At 34.2% G+C, this 20,379-nt stretch overlaps 1 protein-coding gene across 2 annotated transcripts in view; it reads left to right on the forward strand.

Annotated features, from left to right (window-relative positions):
• The window catches only part of AGPS (alkylglycerone phosphate synthase), a 134,084-nt gene that overhangs the window by 74,891 nt on the left and 38,814 nt on the right, over window positions 1–20,379 (forward strand). For both annotated transcript variants that reach the window (XM_088830350.1, XM_055398610.2), the window contains exons 12-14: window positions 10,319–10,370; window positions 16,035–16,111; window positions 17,929–18,041. In XM_088830350.1, the coding sequence (XP_088686476.1) occupies window positions 10,319–10,370; window positions 16,035–16,111; window positions 17,929–18,041 (242 nt within the window). The remainder of the gene's footprint in view (window positions 1–10,318; window positions 10,371–16,034; window positions 16,112–17,928; window positions 18,042–20,379) is intronic.

Raw genomic sequence — 20,379 nt, forward strand, 5'->3', positions numbered from 1 at the left:
GGAGTGAACATTCTTGAACTTGTAGCAGGTTACTTTGGTGGTGTAGCATAGAGGTGAATGTTGTTGAAATGCTTACATAAGAGCTCCTAATTCATTCAGACTTCAAGGATATTATGTTATGGTTAGAGAGCTAAAATATGTTAAGTATTATGCTATGTTTACTAAAATAATGAGATGGCAATAATATTGATTATAAGTGGAATTATAGAGGAGTGGAAGTAAGTTTAAGAATAAATATTTAAGCACTGAGCAGGAAAGTTCTATGTTCTGATAACTTGCTGCTAAAACCTTCCATCACTTAAAGGCCAAGGCCATCTTTAAATTTAAGATACCCCAGTTATTAAGAAGCAAAAGAAGTACTTGAAGAGCCTTATGGTTTTTTTGCTTGTGAATTCATACCTAGAAGAATGGGAAACTAGGGGTTTTTGTTTTTCTTTATTTTTAAGAAAATAACCATAAAGTCACCATTTAAAATAAAAATAAAATGTTTTCCATAAATAGGCTATATTTTCTGATTAATTTAAGATCTTCCTTAGTGAGATTTTTTTTTATTCTAATGATTTTACTTTGTACTGTAGTTTAATCTTGTGTTAAGTACTTTTATTTATATTTACTTTTCATCTTAGTCAAGCTTGACTATATCTCCTCCAAGAAGAGCTTTATTATTAAAGATACAGTTTGTATTGTCTTTCTCATTCAGATTTTCAGTGATATGTTTTTAACTGACCATTGTTGCCTGTTGCCTACTTTTTTTTCTGGTAAAATAACTATGAATGGCAAATTAGATTTTTAAAAATAATTATAGAATTTATGAAACTAGTCGAATTTTTTTGTATTTTCAATAAAAGATTTTAGTGAGGTTACACTCCATCTGTGTTGGCCAGCTCCACCCCTCACAATGTCTCCACTCTGCAGAACACAGATTTAATAGACTTGAAGTGTTGTTATATGATCTTTGGAATAGAAGTAGACACATTGTATGCTTGAGTGCTCTATTGCTTTTCCATATTACAAATACTCGAATGTAATTCTGTCTTAGGTTTCATTAATGAGAAATGGTGTACAAATTTGTCAAAATTCTGAATTTTTAATTTCACTAAAATTGGAAGTTAGTTAAACACAAATAGTTGGTGCAATTTGATGCAGTTTTTGTTACAATTTAATATGCTCCTGATAGAAAGTAACAGATAAGAGCCACTTGTGCTAATAAAAGGCAGGTGGTGAGATTTTCTTCATTGTTGAGTAAGTCAATAAAAATTGCTCTTTAAAAAAAAAATTGCTTGGATATTCACAATATGACCATAATCTAAATTCACTACAGAAAACTATATTGGATATATGTATATATATCTTGGGATAAATAAAGTGACGGATGATTGAAATGTTCTTTCCACTCTTAAGTTTTAATAATTTTGTTCTGTATAATTAGTAGTAGACAATTTTTAGAGACAAAAATACTATGTAACTGGAAAGCTTGCCTTACTTGAAACTGATTGAAAAGCCTAGATAGATATTTCATTCTGAAATATTGCTCTTATGAATGAAACAATGGCTAAGAATAGTCAGTGGGATTTGGAGATACTCCACTATTTGGGGAACCTGCATTTTTACTCTTGTTATACTGCACGTATAGAGGGACATTAATATCTTTCTGCCTTTCCTGGAAATGAGTAAATGTATTATGGTACACACATTTTATATTAGTTTATAGAGTATGAAAACTGCATGTGTCAAGAATAGTACTGTATGCTGCCCTGCTTTGTAACAGTATTTTCACACAGAAAAAGTGAGAAAATTATCAGGTTTTGGCAGTAGTCGTTGTTCAATTTGTGATTGGGAAGTTCAGTTGATAGCAAGAGAACTAAGATCCATTAAAATAGATGGTACATGGTTTACAATTGTGCCAAATTCTTGATTGAATAATGAGTTGGCTGCTTGTAATTCCTCACTGTCATTTCATAGCATTTCCATTTTTGCGTTGTTTGCAGACTCAAGTTGCATTTCAAATGGGAAACTGTATTTTGGATGAGTATCTTTTGGAAAGGAGTGGACATGATTGTTCACAAATTGCAAAGTGGGCTCTGTGTATGTTTTTTATCACGATTCTTACTGAAGGAAATGAATTAAGCAACTTTATACTGGCAGCAGCAGGATTCTATTAAGGTTGCTCATCTGATCTTTGTCCATGGGAGGAACTGCCCTCTTGCAGTACTTCAGTGCCTTGTGAGGAGCTAGAAAGGAAGATTTAGGGTAAGGTTAATGTGATTCTGCCTCATAAGTGGCAGTCCAGTAGAATCTCCAGCTTTACTCAGTAGATGGGTAAGTGGCTTTTACGATTTTCTCAGAGAGTAGATTTCCTACAGTAGCCTCTCAAGGGGGGAAAGTTGTGTTTTTTAACCAGAATATTAGTGTCATGTGATATTTTTCTGTTAAAATGTCAAGTATCTTTTTACAAGATGTGAAGGGAACACTGAGTGTTGAAACAAGTTCAAAAGCAATTTTTAAAGTTTGGGATCTTCCCCCATCCCCTGCCAATAAAAATTTAAGCATACCCCATGATATTGAGAGAGGACCAGTTTGTTTCATTATGAGGAAACATTGTGTATGTGTGCATGGATTAGTAGGAATTCCTCTGAAAGCTGTATTTCTTGGTATCAGAACTAGGTTTTTAGAAATATAGATTAAAAGGCGACTTTTTTTTTTCCCCCTTTTGAGGATGAGTGGAGTTTTTTACCTACCATCACTTTAATTTTAAACAATTTTAAACTGATAGTATTTTTTCTAGTGCATTTATACTGTAATTTCATAAGATATACATCATTCATTTCTAACACTTCAGACTGTTAAATTCTGAATTGTTCTATTTTCAGCTTGATTTATCCTGTCAGGGTTCAAATAAATTGAAAGGAGTTAGGTTCAGCACTTAACATTGTAAAACATTTAAAGTTTATTTATATTCAGTGATACTTCTTGCAAGATAGTTACATATAGAAAATAAGATTGTTACATTAAATCATTTTTTTGATGTCATGTTTTTGTCCTTCTGAAGCAGAGAGAAGAACTTAGCAAAATGCTTGGTTAACTGGAGTCTTTACTGTGTGATCCAGCAAAATGTATCAAATTTGAGGATAATTATGAGACATGCTGTAATCACTACACTGTTGCTAAACTGCAGATGTAAAGTTACCACTAGGAGACTGTTTGGCATTAACTTTTGGCCTTTCCCTTAATTAAGTGGAAGGAAATATCTATCTTGCATTATATATTTGTTTCATTCTTTAAAACCAAGAGATAATTCTCTTGTTAAAAGAGTTCTTGTTTACAATGTAGACTCTTAGCTGTAAGCCTGTATATCATTTCCAACAGGACTAACCAGTTTACCAGTGGCCTTAAATATTGTGTGGTTTCATCTGTGCTGTCAATTCTGATATATTAGTCAGGGGAAGAAATAATTTGGTCTACATTTTAAGCTTTTATACCTAAGAATTTGTCTTTAAGAGAATTCTCTTCTTTATATATCCTTGTTTGAACTTATAAAAATTAATATATTGATTATATGCATGCGAAGTCACTTCAGTCATATCCGATTATGTGACCCATGGACTGTAGCCCACCAGGCTCCTCTGTCCATTGGATTCTCCAGGCAAGAATACTGGAGTGGATTGCTGTTTCCTTTTCCAGGGGATCTTCCCAATATATTATTTAAATTAATATTAATTATTTTATTGTGAGTTTTTCTGTGAGAGAGTATGCTTTTAACTTTATATCTAACACAGTACAGTTGATATGTAAATTAAACAGACATAGTTCCTGTCTTGTAATAGTCACCAAAAGTAAAATTTTTTGTATTTGATAAAATTTTCTGTGCTTAAATTTTTCTATAGCTGTGTTCAAGAAGTTTGGTATTGAAGCATTAACTTCTGATATAGTGTGGATTAGTAGACTATCTCCAGAATAGTTTTAGGGCTCAGGAACTTGGGCCATTCTAGAGTCTATACTGAACGTTTGTTTGATTTACTCCTTGGAGGAAAAAACCTTTTCAGTTCAAAGGATTGATTTTTTAACCTAGATACCAGTGTTTTATAGTTTATGAAGAAATCATGTAGACAAATGAAATGTGTTAATACTGAATTTCTTTAGCTGATAACTAGTAAACTAAGATCAGAGAAGGCAATGGCAAGCCACTCCAGTACTATTGCCTAGAAAATCCCATGGATGGAGGAGCCTGGTAGGCTGCAGTCTGTGGGGTCACTAAGGGTCGGACACGACTGAGCGACTTCACTTTCACTTTTCACTTTCACACATCGGAGAAGGAAATGGCAACCCACTCCACTGTTCTTGCCTGGAGAATCCCAGGGACGGGGGAGCCTGGTGGGCTTCCGTCTATGGGGTCACACAGAGTCGGACACGACTGAAGTGACTTAGCAGCAGCAGCAGTAAACTAAGATACCTCTTCTAACAGAATGTCTCATCTGAAGTGCAAGTTCTGTTTTTCCCTGTGACAAGGAAGAAATATGACTTAGTTTCTTGAAAACAAAATTTGCAGAAAACTTTTGATGTATTTCTTATAGGGACTGTTTTTCAGAAAAAAATGGTTAGATTGAGAAAGAGGTTGCTTTTTAAGTTGTCGGGAATTCTGTTAAATAAGATTAGAGTGGTTGGTTTTTTATTTTTCAAGTTATATATTCAAATAAATTCATGGTTGTAGCATCATTAAAGGGAAGAAGTGGCCAGCAACTGGACTTAGTCAATCTTATACCCATGCTCTGAAGTCAAGTTATTTCTTCTTTGCTTAGATACAACAAAGATAGTGATATTTCCTTTTAGTCCATACTAGGTTTCTTGTACCTTTTTAGACTATTTACTAAGTATAATGTACAGATCAGGTGTCATAGACTTGAGTTTGAGCAAACTCCCGGAGATGGTGAAGGACAGGGAAGCCTGGCATGCTGCATGCAGTCTGTGGGGTCACAAAGAGTCGGGCACGACTTAGCGACAGAACAACAACAACAGGTGTCATGAGAGATTTTAGTCAGAGCACGTTTATCATAATAAAGGTGACATCAGTTATTTCATTAACTCCTCTTCAAGTAAGCAGTTTTTGAGTGTTCCTTAAATGCCCTGAGCCATTTCCTTCTCCAGTGCATGAAAGTGAAAAGTGAAAGTGAAGTCGCTCAGTCATGTCCGACCCTTAGCGACCCCACGGACTGCAGCCCACCAGGCACCTCCATCCATGGGATTTTCCAGGCAAGAGCACTGGAGTGGGGTGCCATTGCCTTCTCTGGAATGTATCATTCAGTTCAGTCGCTCAGTCATGTCCGACTCTCCGCGACCTCATGAATCACAGCACGCCAGGCCTCCCTGTCCATCACCAACTCCCGGAATTCACTCAAACTCATGTCCATCGAGTCGGTGATGCCATCCAGCCATCTCATTCTCTGTCGTCCCCTTCTCCTCCCGCCCCCAACCTTTCCCAGCATCAGAGTCTTTTCCAGTGAGTCAACTCGTCGCATGAGGTGGTCAAAGTATTGCAGTTTCAGCTTTAGCATCAGTCCTTCCAATGAACACCCAGGATTGATCTCCTTTAGAATGGACTGGTTGGATCTCCTTGCAGTCCAAGGGACTCTCAAGAGTCTCCCATCATTAGTTACTTCCCTCTCAGGTTAGTTCTGATCACCTACCACTAGGGGTCACTTTAACTCAAGGACGCCTTTTCTTCTTTCCTCGTCTATGGAATATTCTAGCAGAGTGTAATTGAATAGCAAAAGTGTGAACTTAGAGCTCAAATTCTTAGAATTTATGATGTCTTTAACTTTTAAAGGAGATGTTTTGAGTTTTTCTTAACTTACCAAAGTAATTGTATAGCAATTAAAACATAATCCAGTCTTAACTATAGATATAGTAACTCACCTTACATGTTGTTCTTTAAGAATAGTAATACTGTTTTGCTCTTTTGATTACAGGGACTCCTGTTTAATTAGGATGTCATGATTTAAAATGTTTTGACTTAAAATTCTAAGAAACTTTTCCTCCTTTGTAGTTTTAGAATGCTGAACAGTGATTTACAAATTATCAATTGCCAGAGAATCTAAAGTAGTCTTGCTATGTTTTAATCTGAGTGCAAGTGAAGTCGCTCAGTCGTGTCCGACTCTTTGTGACCCCGTGGACTGTAGCCCACCAGGCTCCTTTGTCCATGGGATTCTCCAGGCAAGAATACTCGGGTGGGTTGCCATTTCTTTCTCCAGGGGAACTTTCTGACCCAGGGATCGAACCCAGGTCTCCCGATTGCAGGCAGACGCTTTAACCTCTGAGCCACAGGGAGTCCTCTGAGTAGTCTTTGCTTAAAAGAATTTACTTGTGACAACTGAAAAACTCTATTCACTGACTTTTTAAAAAATGTGCCACTGTTAAAACATGAGATTTAATAAAGCTGTTGGTTTGATTTTGATAATTTTTCTTTTTTAAAAGTGTTGAGATTGAATTTAGTATTTATCATCTAGATTCAAAAAGCTTTCTTTAGCTTTTTATTCTTTTGGATAGTATTAGTCTGTATTTGGATAGTATTGCTTCAGTATGAATAGGAACAGTGGATGACTGACTAGTTTATATGACTCAGCTGTAAAGTTAAAATCATGTTTATTATAATTGAATATCAGTTGCTATATGTAGCAAGTACCCTGAAGCAAGTTTTGTACTATTTTTTTTTCAACTTTTTAATTTGAAAATTTTAAGCATACAGAAACTTTGAAAGAATAGTACTGTGATTATCTGTATATTCATCTAATATATGCAAAAATTACCAACTTTTTGCTCTGTTTTATATATTTATGTGTTTTTTCCTAACCATTTGAAATTAAGTTGCATTATGATATTTGGCTTCTAAATACTTTAGCATATGTCTTCTGAAAATAAAGGTGTTATTTTGTCATGTCTAAGAAAATCAGAATTAATTTTTTCCTTGTATTTTTTATTATTTTTAAAATTTCTATATAGTTTTTAAAGATTACTTTCCATTATAGCTATTACAAAGCATTGGCTATATTTCCCATGTTATACAATGCATCCTTGAACCTATCTTATCCAGTAGTTTGTACCTACCACTTCTCCACCTCTGTTTCACCTCCTCCCAGCTGATAACCACTAATTTGTTCTCTATTATCTGTGAGTCCAGCAGTAATTTCTTAACCCCATCTAGTATTAATTCTATAATCAATTATTCCAATTGTCCCCAAAATGTATTTTGTTGGTGGTCTTTTCAAACTAAGATTTCATCAAGGCCTGCTGCTGCTGCTGCTGCTAAGTCGCTTCAGTCGTGGCCGACTCTGTGCGACCCCAGAGACAGCAGCCCACCAGGCTCCCCCGACCCTGGGAAGTGAAGTCGCTCAGTCGTGTCTGACTCTTAGCGACCCCATGGACTGCAGCCCACCAGGCTCCTCCATCCATGGAATTTTCCAGGCAAGAGTACTGGAGTGGGGTACCATTGCATATGATATCATATTTTAGTTGTTTAAAGTTTACTATAATGTAATATATTAATCCTTTTTTCATTTTCTGATATATGTGTGCCTATGTGGGGTGTTTTCATTAATAACACCTGCTATAGATACAGGTGGAATAGAATCTGGGTGGCAGTAAGAGGTAGAACTTACAGGTCATTGGTAGGAATTTAAACGTTTTTTTTTTTCTAATAAAACTGAGTTCTTTTTTCACATTTTACTGGAGTTCTTAAGCCCAAACATATAAATTTGTATGTTAAATGATATTCTATTTCTTTTATGAAGAAAAGAAATTTCGTCTTCTCAGGCTTTGTTTGTTTTATTCAAAGTTGATGTGCCTGTTTTAATAAAAACATTTCAGGAAAATTGATTTCCTTCAGTAGTTTGGAAACTGATAATGTTTTTAGAAGCATTAACTCAACTACAAAGATACCTTTATACCAAGATTTGAAAGTACTCAGATTGTGGATTTTTACTTTATAAATATTATACTTTTAATAGCACTGCAAAATAGCAAATAAATGGGTTTTCATGTAATTTTTGTTTCAAGTATGAGTTTAAAGCTCCGTGTGTGAAAGTGTGTGTACCTGTGATTTTTTATTTTTTGAGGCTGTGTGGTTTATTTGAAATATTATTCATCTAGAAGTCAGAATATCTTGGTCCTAGTTCTACCTTACTGTTTTACAATCATCTAACCTCAGGCAAGTCTTCAATCCCTGTGGTTCTTGTGTTCTCATCTGTAAAATGGGGGTAATACAAGTTCTGCTAGTTTGACAAGGTTATTTATTGTTTCTTATATCAAATAAAGACATGAAAGTGGCTTGTACACAATAGGATTCTATAAAATGTAAGGCAATAGGTTATTGTTATGCAATCCTGGGTATTCATTGAAAGGACTGATACTGAAGCTGAAACTGCAATACTTTGGCCACCTCATGCGACGAGTTGACTCACTGGAAAAGACTCTGATGCTAGGAGGGATTGGGGGCAGGAGGAGACGGGGACGACAGAGAATGAGATGGCTGGATGGCGTCACCGACTCAATGGACATGAGTTTGAGTGAACTCCGGGAGTTGGTAATGGACAGGGAGGCCTGGCGTGCTGTGATTCATGGGGTCGCAAAGAGTCGGACACGACTGAGCGACTGAACTGAACTGAACTGAAGTATATAAAATTACCTGGTATTTTTCGTTAGATTTGGCAGTGACTTTTTAAAAATATAGATTATATTATCCCTTTACTATCAAGGATGAGTAAATAAATTATGTGTGCACACATGCTCAGTTGTGTCCAACTCTTTGCGACCCATGGACTATAGATTGCCAGGCTCCTTAGTCCATTGGATTTTCCAGGCAAGAATACTGGAGTTGGTTGCCATTTCCTCTTCCAGGAGATATTCCCAACCCAGGGATTGAACCTGCATCTCCTGTTTCTCCTGCATTGCTGGCAAATTCTTTACTGTTTGAGCCATAGGGGAAGTCTCATGCATTGGTAGGCGGATTCTTCACCGTCTGAGCCACTAGGGAAGTCCAAATAAATTATACAATGTCCAAAATAAGAATCTAACCACTTTGTTGGGTAAAATAAAGTATATATTATGAATGGTTTTATAAAATTAAGTATTCGTTCAGTTAAAAGCACATAATAGCAAAAATGTTATAACAGTTAAGGTATAAAAGTTTTGTTCTTTCGAGTGATTCTCATAAATTTTAACATTGTGTTAATACAAATTTTATTGATAAATGTTATTCAGGAGATAAATGTTTAAAAAGTCTGTCAGTCAAAATTTTGTGGTCTGAAAGCAGTTCATTTTTAAAATTTTTATTTACTTGTATCTATTTGTTTGTCTGCCCTGGGTCTTAGGTGTGGGATGCAGGATCTAGTTCCCTGACCTGGAATCAAACCCAGGCCCCAGGCATTGGGAGCTTTGAGTTTTAGCCAGTGGACTACCAGGGAAGTCCCTGAAAGCAGCTTCTTGGTGGAAGTTTAACCATATTAAAAAGTTGCATAGAATATAAAAATCATGTTTAGAGTGAAGCTCACTTTAATTCTGTGGGAAAACTGTAGCTAATTTAAACCTTGTTAGTGTTTGTATGGTAGTATAGCATCACAGAATTAATATGAATATTTCCTTTTGTCATTTCTCTTTCCTGCAGCTTTCACTGTGTTTCTAGATTAACATAACACTGGTGTAGATATCTTAGATACATAATATTATGCTTCAGATTTTGTTGCTGTTTTCATCCAGGTAACCTTGAAAGAATTCTGGACATTGATAGTTTTTCTGTTTAAAATGAATAGAAACAGGTCCTAGAGTTATCTATGAAGACATCACAGTTAAATTTTTAAAGTGGTTTGCCTCACATAAACACCACCATCTTCCTCATTTTAACAGAGTATATGAGTCTAATGACACATTATAGTTCATAAATGGCATAGTACTCTAGGCTTGATTTTAGTCTTACAAATTTTCTACTTTGTTTTAAAATAATCTACTCTGAAGCCTAATACTTCTGTTAGGTATAGCTATTCCCACAGGTCTTTGCTCAGCATTTGCAGATGTTGCAAATAAAGATCTGGCAACATATGTATGTATATATGCATTATATACATAGATTTCTCCTCTCCACATGTTTTATAGAAGCATTTGATGTTTTATCTGTTGTCATAAAATTATATAAAAAGTTAAGATTTTTTTCCCCATATGTATCCTTAGGAATTAAGCTCTTAATCTCAAATACAAAAAGGTGACCTTTATTTTCTAACTGTTTAGGTTCTGTACCATATTAACTTTGTATCACATGTTTTTCTTTTTAAAACAGAGATGTGCTCCTGCATCTATTCGCCTAATGGACAACCAGCAGTTTCAGTTTGGTAAGTAAGGAATGGTGCTTTTAAAATCTGCTCACTAAGCCACAAAAATTTATGAAACACCAGTTATGTGCCAGAAAGAAGACAGTGCAGAGCTGGAAAAATAAATGTCATAGCTCCTAGCCTTCAGGACGCTCTCAGTCTAATGAGGACAGATAATTATATAAATGAATAAGTGCAGGAGTATTAGAGATGATATGAAAGAAGTCTGCACTGAATACCCTGGGGTGCAAATGAAGTAGGTTGATCCTACTTGATTTTGCATAAGATTGGGATAGAGAGTGGGGAAAACGTTTTTGAAGAAGTCATGCTTAAACTAAATCTTAAAATTTGAATAGAAGTTTGCCTGTGACCATCTCTTCTTTCTTACCGAATTTTTGTTGACTTGTCAACTAAAAATATGATATAAACTTCAGTGCTGTGTTTGAACTTCAGATTATTCTGTTTGACTCAAAAAGAGGCTAATGTGAGCTTGGTTACAGGAGATAGAGCTGAATGGGTAGACTAGGGCTTTGCAGGATAGATTTGGGTTTTCTCTTGTCCACAGAGGGGTATCTTTGTAGAGGGAATAGAGTAAATCAGCTTTACATCTTAGAAAGCTCTTTCTGTTAGCATTATGCAGAATGGATTAGAATGGTGCAAGCATGGAGGAGGAGGTTAAAGGTTTAAAGAGGCAAATATTGAGGGCTGGGGCTTGTTTAAGGCAGTAGCAATGAAGATGGAGAGTAAGGAATAGATTTCCCAAAGAACAGTTTGCCAATTGGAAGTGGAACGTTAAATAAAGGGAAGCATTTTAGGGCAACTCCTGATATCTGATTGATTGATTAATTGGATGTGTTGAATAATAGTCTAGAAGAAGAAATGATGATTTGGGGGAAAAGACATTACAATGGGTTGTGTTTAAGGTGACCATGGGATATTTGGGTGGAGAATTCAGTAACAGTTAACCGTGTTTCTCTTTCTTCCTATTTTGCTTAAAGTCTTAAACTTTCTAACACAATTTATCATCTTTCCAATTTTAGTTTTATTGCTTTTGAGTTTTTCTATATGCTGAAATTTATTTTTTTTATCTAATGTAGTTTATTTATAAAATTTAGTTTGGGATTTAAGTTTATAGAATTTAAGTACCCTCAAAATATTCCCAGAATGATTGCTCAATAATAATTACTAGAGGCTGTTAGGCAGGCTTTTGTTTGGTCTAAGAGTAGCTTAAATTTTTATTTAGGGAAGAATGATTATTGTAATTATACAGAAACTGAACTAAGGAATTCAGATTGATAACATAGAAAATGTTTGTTTTAAAATTATAAGTCACAACTTTCTTTCTTTTTTATTCTTTTTTCTTTAAATTGGAGGATAATTGCTTTACAATATTGTGTTGGTTCTGCCATGTATCAGCATGAGTCAGTTATAGGTATACGTATGTCCCCTTTCCTAAGTCACAGTTTTCATTTCTTTAAGTAAATTTCTTTCAGAATAACTGTACTACTAATAAAAGTTTAAGATAAATGTGTCCAATAAATGATGAAATTTTATATAATAATTAAATGAAAACTAGTCCCTAATACTGCAAGGAGATCCAACCAGTCCATTCTAAAGGAGATCAATCCTGGATGTTCATTGGAGGGACTGATGCTAAAGCTGAAACTCCAATACTTTGGCCACCTCATGCGAAGAGTTGACTCACTCAAAAAGACTCTGATGCTGGGAAAGGTTGGGGGCGGGAGGAGAAGGGGACTACGGAGAATGAGATGGCTGGATGGCATCACCGACTCTGTGGACATGAGTTTGAGTGTACTCTGGGAGTTGGTGATGGACAGGGAGGCCTGGCGTGCTGTGGTTCATGGGGTCGCGGAGAGTCGGACACGACTGAGCGACTGAACTGACTGAAGCTACCTGTGTGTCTGGCTTGCATTCGGAGACCTAGGTATTAAGAGAACCAGGTGTCTGTCTGATTCATAAGATTGAATTATCCATTTGTATGCTAATATTGTAGTAAACTGTTTTGGACATTGACCTTAGTAAAATTAATTATGTGGCCAGATTTTATTTATAACTGGGACTTATAACAATTTTTAAAAAGTTTCAAAGAAAAGATCCTTCTGGCTGTCTGCCATCCCTGTTCCACCTTCTCGTAACTATACCTAGGAACATGCTCTAAGATTGGTTCTACCCTCTCCAGTCTTCCTCTCTAGTCTTTAATGTGTCTCCTCTCCCTCTCCCCTTTACTTGGCCACCAATACAGATTTGATCATGTGTCTTTGCTGTCTATAACCTTTCTGATTTCTCAGTATTCACTGAAGCCTTCCCACCTATATATCTTGCCATGGATTCATGATCAATCAATTAAAGAATAACTCTTAGCACAGCAAGGGGTGTCCAAGACCTTGTACCAGCCATGTGACTGACTGGTCAGTATTTGTACCGTATTGGTTGTTAACAGAGCACAAACCTTACTATTAATTGTTAATATTTTTATTATCACCCCTTCTCCTGACACGACTCAATATATTGAAATGATATGTTTTCAGCATATTGAAATGATGCATATCATTGAGTACACTGAAATGATCCTCAAATTTTCCCTGTGAACTAACATTTATCACATTTAGGAGCTGTTTCTTGTTCATTTATATGTGTCCTGTATCTATCACATAACAGGCACTTACATGTTGATTGACTTAATCGTCAAATTAGCCAAAGAAAGTAAATAAATCTTGACTAGCATATAGTATACTGCTAAGCACATTATTGGGGCTTCCCTGGTGGCTTGCTGGTAAAGAACATGCAAGCCATTGTAGGAGACGTAAGAGACACAGGTTCGATCCCTGGGTTGGGAAGATCCCCTGGAGGAGGAAATGGCAACCCACTCCAATATTCTTGCCTGGAGAATCTCTTGGACAGAGGAGCCTGGCAGGCTGCAGTCTACAGGGTCACACAGAGTTGGACATGGTTGAAGTGACTTAGCACGCACACATGCAAGCACATTATCAGGGGCTTCTCTGGTGGCTCAGATGGTAAAGAATCTGCCCGCAATGGAGGAGACCCCTGGTTTGATCCCTGGGTCAATCTTGAGTCAGGAAGATCCCTAGAGAAGGGAATGGCAACCCACTCCAGTATCTTGCCTAGAGAATTCCATGAACAGAAGAGCCTGGTGGGCTACAGTCCATGGGGTCATAAAGAGTCAGACATGACTGAGTGACTTAACACTTTCACTTTCACTAAGCACATTATCCGTAGCACACAACCATCCCTCAAAGTTGTATTTCCAATTTATAAACAATTCAAAACTAGATATTTTGAATATAGTCCACAAGTTCCATGTGGTAGAGCTAGAGTTAAACCCAAATCTTCTGACTCCAAAGCCTGTGACTTTTTCTAATGCTTCAGAGCACTTCTTTGAAACAGGGATTTATTGAATCCTTTAAAACTATTTAAACTATTTAAAGTTTAAATTTAAATATTTAAAACTATTTAAAGCAGGGGGGTGGGGATTGGGAGACAGGGAGGGAAGGTTATGCATATTTGCCTCAGCCCTTTTAGGGCCATGAACAATTCACATTGGAACCAAAACACACACAAGTCTTAAGGTTTAGATACCAAAAATGATTGACTCAGAATACTTCTGTGGCAAATATACATCATGTTTAACCCATCAGAATTGAAGTAATAATGATGGTGCTAGACTAATTTTTAATGGAAGTATAGTTTATTTACAATATTGTGTTAATTTCAGATAGAGAAAAAATGGCTTAGTTATATGTACACAATATGTACTCATATTTTTAGATTATTTTCCATATAGGTTACTACAAGATATTGAATATAGTTCCCTGTGCTCTACAAAAAAAAAAAACTATTTAATTAACACTGTAACAATAACAAAATTCACTAATCAAAACTGTCCAGCTAGTAAATTTAGCAACTAGTTCATTTGTTTACTATAAAATAGCTGGAATATATTTAGGATATAATTAATTTGATAGGCAAAGTTAATTTAACTAAAAGATAATATCCTCTTAATTAATAGTAATACTTGACCCACTTAAAAGTTAGTATCACTTTTACAATAATTATGCTTCAAAGCTATCATGTCAGTTCATTGTTAGAGATATATGGGACTGATTCACAGTAGTGTTAACGAATAGAAGTTACGCATTTAAGTTGCAGTGTGATAAGATGAGCATATACCCTTAAGGATTATTCTGTATCAGAGTAGTAACGTTTGGAACCTTCATACATTTTGTAAAGGTATGTAGACCAGAAGTCTTTTATGAGGAGGAGATACACTTGCTCACACATTTATATTTATATGTTTATTTCCAATTGCTGTTAAAGTAGGATAAATTTCACTTGGGACACATTTTGTTGTTATCTTTAACTTTATACATGCTAGAAATGGTATCTTTTAAAAGTGCTGGTTATACTAGAGAGTATCTCTGGTAGATTACAATAGGAGAAAACAAAATCCCCAAACAAACCTCTTGTGATCCAGTATCTCAAAAAGATTGCTAGGTTGATCTGTATCTAATCTGCCCTTCATTTTTTGTTTTTTGCTTTGTTCAGTTACAGCATTGATATATAATTCTTAGCTTCTGGTTAAGACTTACGTTACTTGGTCTTTTATGTAATATAAATTCTTATTATAATGTATAAGAATGTAAGAAGTATTACAGGTTCAGATCCTCACTTTAAAAAAAAATAGATGAATGGGAAAACAAAGATGGCAAGTGATAGTTTTTCCTCCAGAAATATCTCTCCACCTCTCCCTCTTTTTTCCTTCAAAACAGGTAGGTTGTTGTTTACACTTATTTTAATAGAAGGTATCCACACTTTAAAAATAAAATCCCAAAATCTTAAAGCCCTTTTTTTAAAGTAAACTTTTTAATTGGAAATAATTTTAGATTTACTAGAGGCTTTAAAATTGTTTATAAAAATTTTATGTGAATGGTATGCCAAATTTTTTCTGAATTGAGCTCATAGTACCAAGGCCAGATGCATGACTCTTAAATGTAACTGTCATGGGAGTTAAGAAGTTGCTACTTTGAAAACAATGAGAAAACAGTAAAAGACTTTTACTCAATTAAGCTCAATCCAGAGGCAACGATGTTAATTTAACAGACTCTGAGACACCATTTATGTTTTTTGGGGGAATTTTAGCTATCTGGGTGTAATTAAGGAAGTAATTACTAGTTATATGCAAGAATTCTGGATGAATTAAGAATTAATTAGGAAACAACCTTAAACTTGGCATCAACTCCATATTTGCTTGTAGTTCTGAATGGTTTCTGCTTAATTAAAAAAAACAAAAGTAGCGCTAGCCACTGTTGGGTGTTCCTAATGAAATAAAAATTAATGAAGTGAATTTGCTATGTATAAACTATACCATTGAAAGATAAACTATATGTAGTTTTAAGTACATGTAGTATTTGAGTTTTAAAAAACCCAAGAAGGAGTTTGGTAAACAAAAAGTTCTTTGTGACTTTTGAAAGAAATGACAAAGATAAGAGATGTAGATCTTAATACCAATGTTAAAATTTTAAAACCTAAAGTCATGAAAATGTTCACTTTCTTTTAGGATATTAAGGTAAAGTAGCTTCTTGCTGTTATGAAAAACAGATAAATTAATTTGCTTTTAATTTAAAATATGAACTTTTTTCTTATTAGGTCATGCACTTAAACCTCAGGTTTCCTCTATATTTACATCATTTTTGGATGGATTAAAAAAGTTTTATATTACAAAGGTAAGGATTTTTTTTAATGCTTAGGTTATTGATTAATTTTGTTTGTAGCATGCCCTTCCTTACACACACCTGTTATGCTTTTCCATGTTGCTGTGTGCCTTTCATAATTGTGATTTATGTGATTTATCAAGCAACTCAATTACACATTCAATTTCAGGAAATATGAAATCTTTCTCAGATTTGAAGTTCCTGAAAGTAACATTGCATTGAATTTTTATGCATATGGTGTTCTTTATAGTTTGAATTTTTTCCTTCATAGTAGATATCTAGAAGTGAAATAAAAGCAGTTTTTTTAAACTTTTGAGCAGTGGCGATGCACATTGGCTATTTTTTGGTTGCATCCTTGCTGTTACATGTGAAATTTTTTCTTTTGTTTTAAATTTAGTAAATCCAGGGGGAGGATAGTACTTTATTTTAGTTGTTGTTTCTTAAAACTCCAGTGAAACTGACTGTTTCCCTGTATTTCCTAGACGTAATTTTTTTTGTGAATTAGTTGAATGTGGTTATTTTGCTAGAGGTAGCAGATTTGTGGGGTTTTTGTTTGTTTACGGGGGGGATGGCTTAATGCTTTGCTGTGTGTCTTTTGAATAATGAAATTATTAGATGCCTTTTTCATAAATGTTATAAGTAGTTTTTTCAGTCAGATGACTTCTTTTTAATAAGGTTTCTTTTTATTTTTTGGTGCAAAATTTTCTAATTTTTATCTTTCCTGTGATTGTTTAATGACTCTTAAGCTTAGAAAAAGTCTGCCTTCCTCCAGAATTATGATAAAGGCCGTTTCCTTCTCTCTCTCACATTTTTATATTAGGAATTTTAAGAAATATTATCTTTATTACTATTTGAATTTACTTCAATTTTATGGTGTGATAACTAAATTAACCTTCATCTCCTGCTCCCCTGATTGTTAACTAGTTGTTATAACACCATTAACTAACCTACCCCTGCTTTTCTTATGTTGATTTGCCATGTCTAAGACATTTTATTACATACTTATCTAAGAAAATGACATTCTAATGTATTAGATTCTTTTTAATGAGTGTTTGTTCTTGAGAAATTAAGGGAATTTAATTTTGTAGATCTAATTTTCCCTCTTATTTTTCAGAATTTTCCTTGTTATCACCATTATCTACCTGTTCATAATCCTAGAAAAATTTTAGAAACTCTTCCTCACTTTAGAAAGCTTATTGATACATATTTTTTTAAATTGCAGCAGCATTAGTTTGTATATTAATTTGAGCAAGAATGACTGATTTATAATACTTAGTTTATGTGCTTGGGAATGTTTCTCTCACCTTTTTAGACATGTTTTCCTAACAAAGTTATGTATTTCCTGTTAAGATTAGTCTTAGATATTTTGTATTTTTAATTGAAGATGTAAGATCTCCTTTGAAAATATTACTTAGAAAGAAGTTATTGGTGGTATTTAAGGATGCTGTTGGTTTTTTACTTCCCTGCCACCAAACGTCCTCAATATAATGATACTTTATTATGTTCTATCATTTTGGTAGTTTTATATGATTCTTTGGTACAGTTATGATTCTTGCAAGTTATTTCTTGTATTTCCTTACCAATATATCATTGTAATTTACACCTCGGCATACTTTGAAATGAAGTGGTTTTCCATAGTCCTGTTCTATTGTGATAACCTAAATAGGTACATTAAGCCTTCTTTTTGATTGACATATAAAATTCCAAAGCTCAAATTTTGAAGAGCTGGTATGTTCGAGCTGAGATCAGAAGAAAAAAAGAGCAAAATGTATTTTGATTTATTGTTTTGTAGACTGAAACTTATCAGTAATAATAATATTCTTTTGTAGTTTAAAGGATTTGATCCAAATCAGCTAAGTGTCGCTACGTTACTGTTTGAGGGGGACCGTGAGAAGGTTCTTCAACATGAAAAACAAGTGTATGACATTGCTGCAAAATTTGGGTATGGCTTTAAGTTCATAATGCCAAGAGAAAGTCAAACTGAAATTCTGGTATCTCCAAGCAATTGCTGATGTACTCTTTTAAATATTAAATTTGTGTTCATAAGTGACAGTCAACTTAAAATGTTGTGTTGGTTTGAGAAAGCTAAATTGGTATGTTGTTCTTACTGTTCTAATCATATCCATGACATAGTGAATCTTTTATTGTATTTTCTCATTAATGATAATTTTGTAACTGTTTGTTTGTTGTGCTAAGTGAAGTAGAAAAAAGCTAGTCATGTTGCTATTTAGTGGCAACAGTGTATGTATAAAACATGCTATGTTTTTAAAAGGAAATTGTGTTTAATCAAAACTGTTTGATAAATTGTCTCTACTCCACCCCCTGTCACTTACTGTTTTGTATTAGTATAAAGAAACAGAAAACATTTCACATTTATAACCAACTGAATAATGATTGGGTGGTTTCTGTCTGTCTGTTTGATGGATTATAAGATTGATGGATGAGAACTATAGTGAAATTGCCATTTATCAGGACTACATTTTCTTCCTTTCATTTTTAAGTACATAATAAACTGACAGTTTTCTGGATACCAGTCTTCTTTTTTTCTTCCTAATTTCAGAGGTTAAAATATATCATATACATTATCTTTAATCTGGGTTCCATGTAAATATTTACTTTTATTCCCCCACCCCGTTTTTTGTTTTTTGTTTTTTTTTGCTGTTCTTTATGAGAACAAATGAACACTTAATTTGGAGGCATGTGTCTTAGAATGCTCCGCTTTTATGTGCTTTCCTTATATGTAATATTCAGTCCTTTGTCTTTAGGGTTTTCTGAACTTAGTATTAAAGTGTAGTATTCTTAGACAGGAAAAGATCCCAGGCTTAATTTTCAGTTTACCTTTGAATTATTGCAAATAGGTAGTTTACCTATTGAATTATTGAATTAGTGCTTGATTATTGCAAAATAATCTTTCAGTTTTATTTTTACCCTCTTCTAAAATTGGCTAGTGGAATTATACTTTTTTTAGTAAAAGCTGAAATTCATTAATCTTTCACTTTTTCTTCTTCTTAGTATTTTTTGGGAACTATTGATGTTTTAACCAAATTAGTTAAGAGTACTATAAAGATCATTTAATGATTGGATGTCTTGGATATCAGGTTAACTCTGAAATTTTTTGAAATGTACATGTACATATTTTTTAGTTTCCAAGTTATGTGGAGTATGTATGCAATTTGATTTGAAAACTTTTTTCTTAAAACCCATGATATTAGTGAGAAACAAGGAGATTCAAATGAAAACCTTTTATATCTAAATTAGATATTATATGTCTACTTAGCCTTAAATATTAGACATTGAAACTTTAAAAAATTATTTCTTTATATATTTAAATATTTATTGGGGATTTCAAAAAATTTCAGAGTCATTTGTAGGGAAGTAGATGCTTTACTGTTTTAATCACTGTAAGGTTAAATTTGCTTCTGTTCACCTTGCTACTTCCCACCTCACCTCTGTGCGCACACACACAGATTGCACTTTGTAGAATCTATAATTATAATCTCAGTTCAGAGTAGCCAGCAAATCATTACTAGTTATGTGGCACATTTCCTGTTAGACTGGGTACAGGATGGTGACAAAAGACACACATAAGTTTTATAGGGCATGACCCATCTCTTGGGGCATCACCATTGATGCCTGGTATATACTAGATGCTTGATGAAATATTTGCTGAAAGGATTAATGAAACCAGAATACTTTTTTTTCCCCTGACATCTTTTATTCTGCTTTATTTATGCCTGATTACTATGTTGCCCTTTAAGACAGTGTGTTTTAATCTTTAGGTATTTATCTAAACTGTTTTGTCAGTTTTATTTAATTTGAACTGCCAGCTGTGGTGAACTGGCTTTTCATGTAATGCCAGTTTTGTTTTTCTCATATAACATCAGCCATTTACAACTTAAAAGTAAGAGTGAATCTTAAGATGATTCAGCTCTTTTTAGATACTGATAGTGAGACCCCCAAACTGCTGATTTAATTCCAACAATTTGTTTATACTAAAAAAAAATTTGTATCAAATTCATCCATTAAGAATAGATTATAGTAAATGAGATATCTATTTAAAGCAGTGGTAGAGCATTAAAAACTTAGACCCTGCTTGGAGTGTAGTTTTTTCATTACTATTATTTGTGACTTCTTAATTATGTTTTGTAATTAGTTTTGTAGTATACTTTCATCTGGTGCCCTTCATTTAGATGAAGAAGTCTGTGTTGAACAACTCCATGCTATCTCTAGGCAGATGACTTAGGGCTCTTTTGATTTTTTGATACTTATATCTTCCTGTG

This window comes from Moschus berezovskii, chromosome 2 (assembly GCF_049115385.1).
Source record: "Moschus berezovskii isolate FMDL1 chromosome 2, NW_MosBer_1.0, whole genome shotgun sequence".
NCBI lineage: Eukaryota > Metazoa > Chordata > Mammalia > Artiodactyla > Moschidae > Moschus > Moschus berezovskii.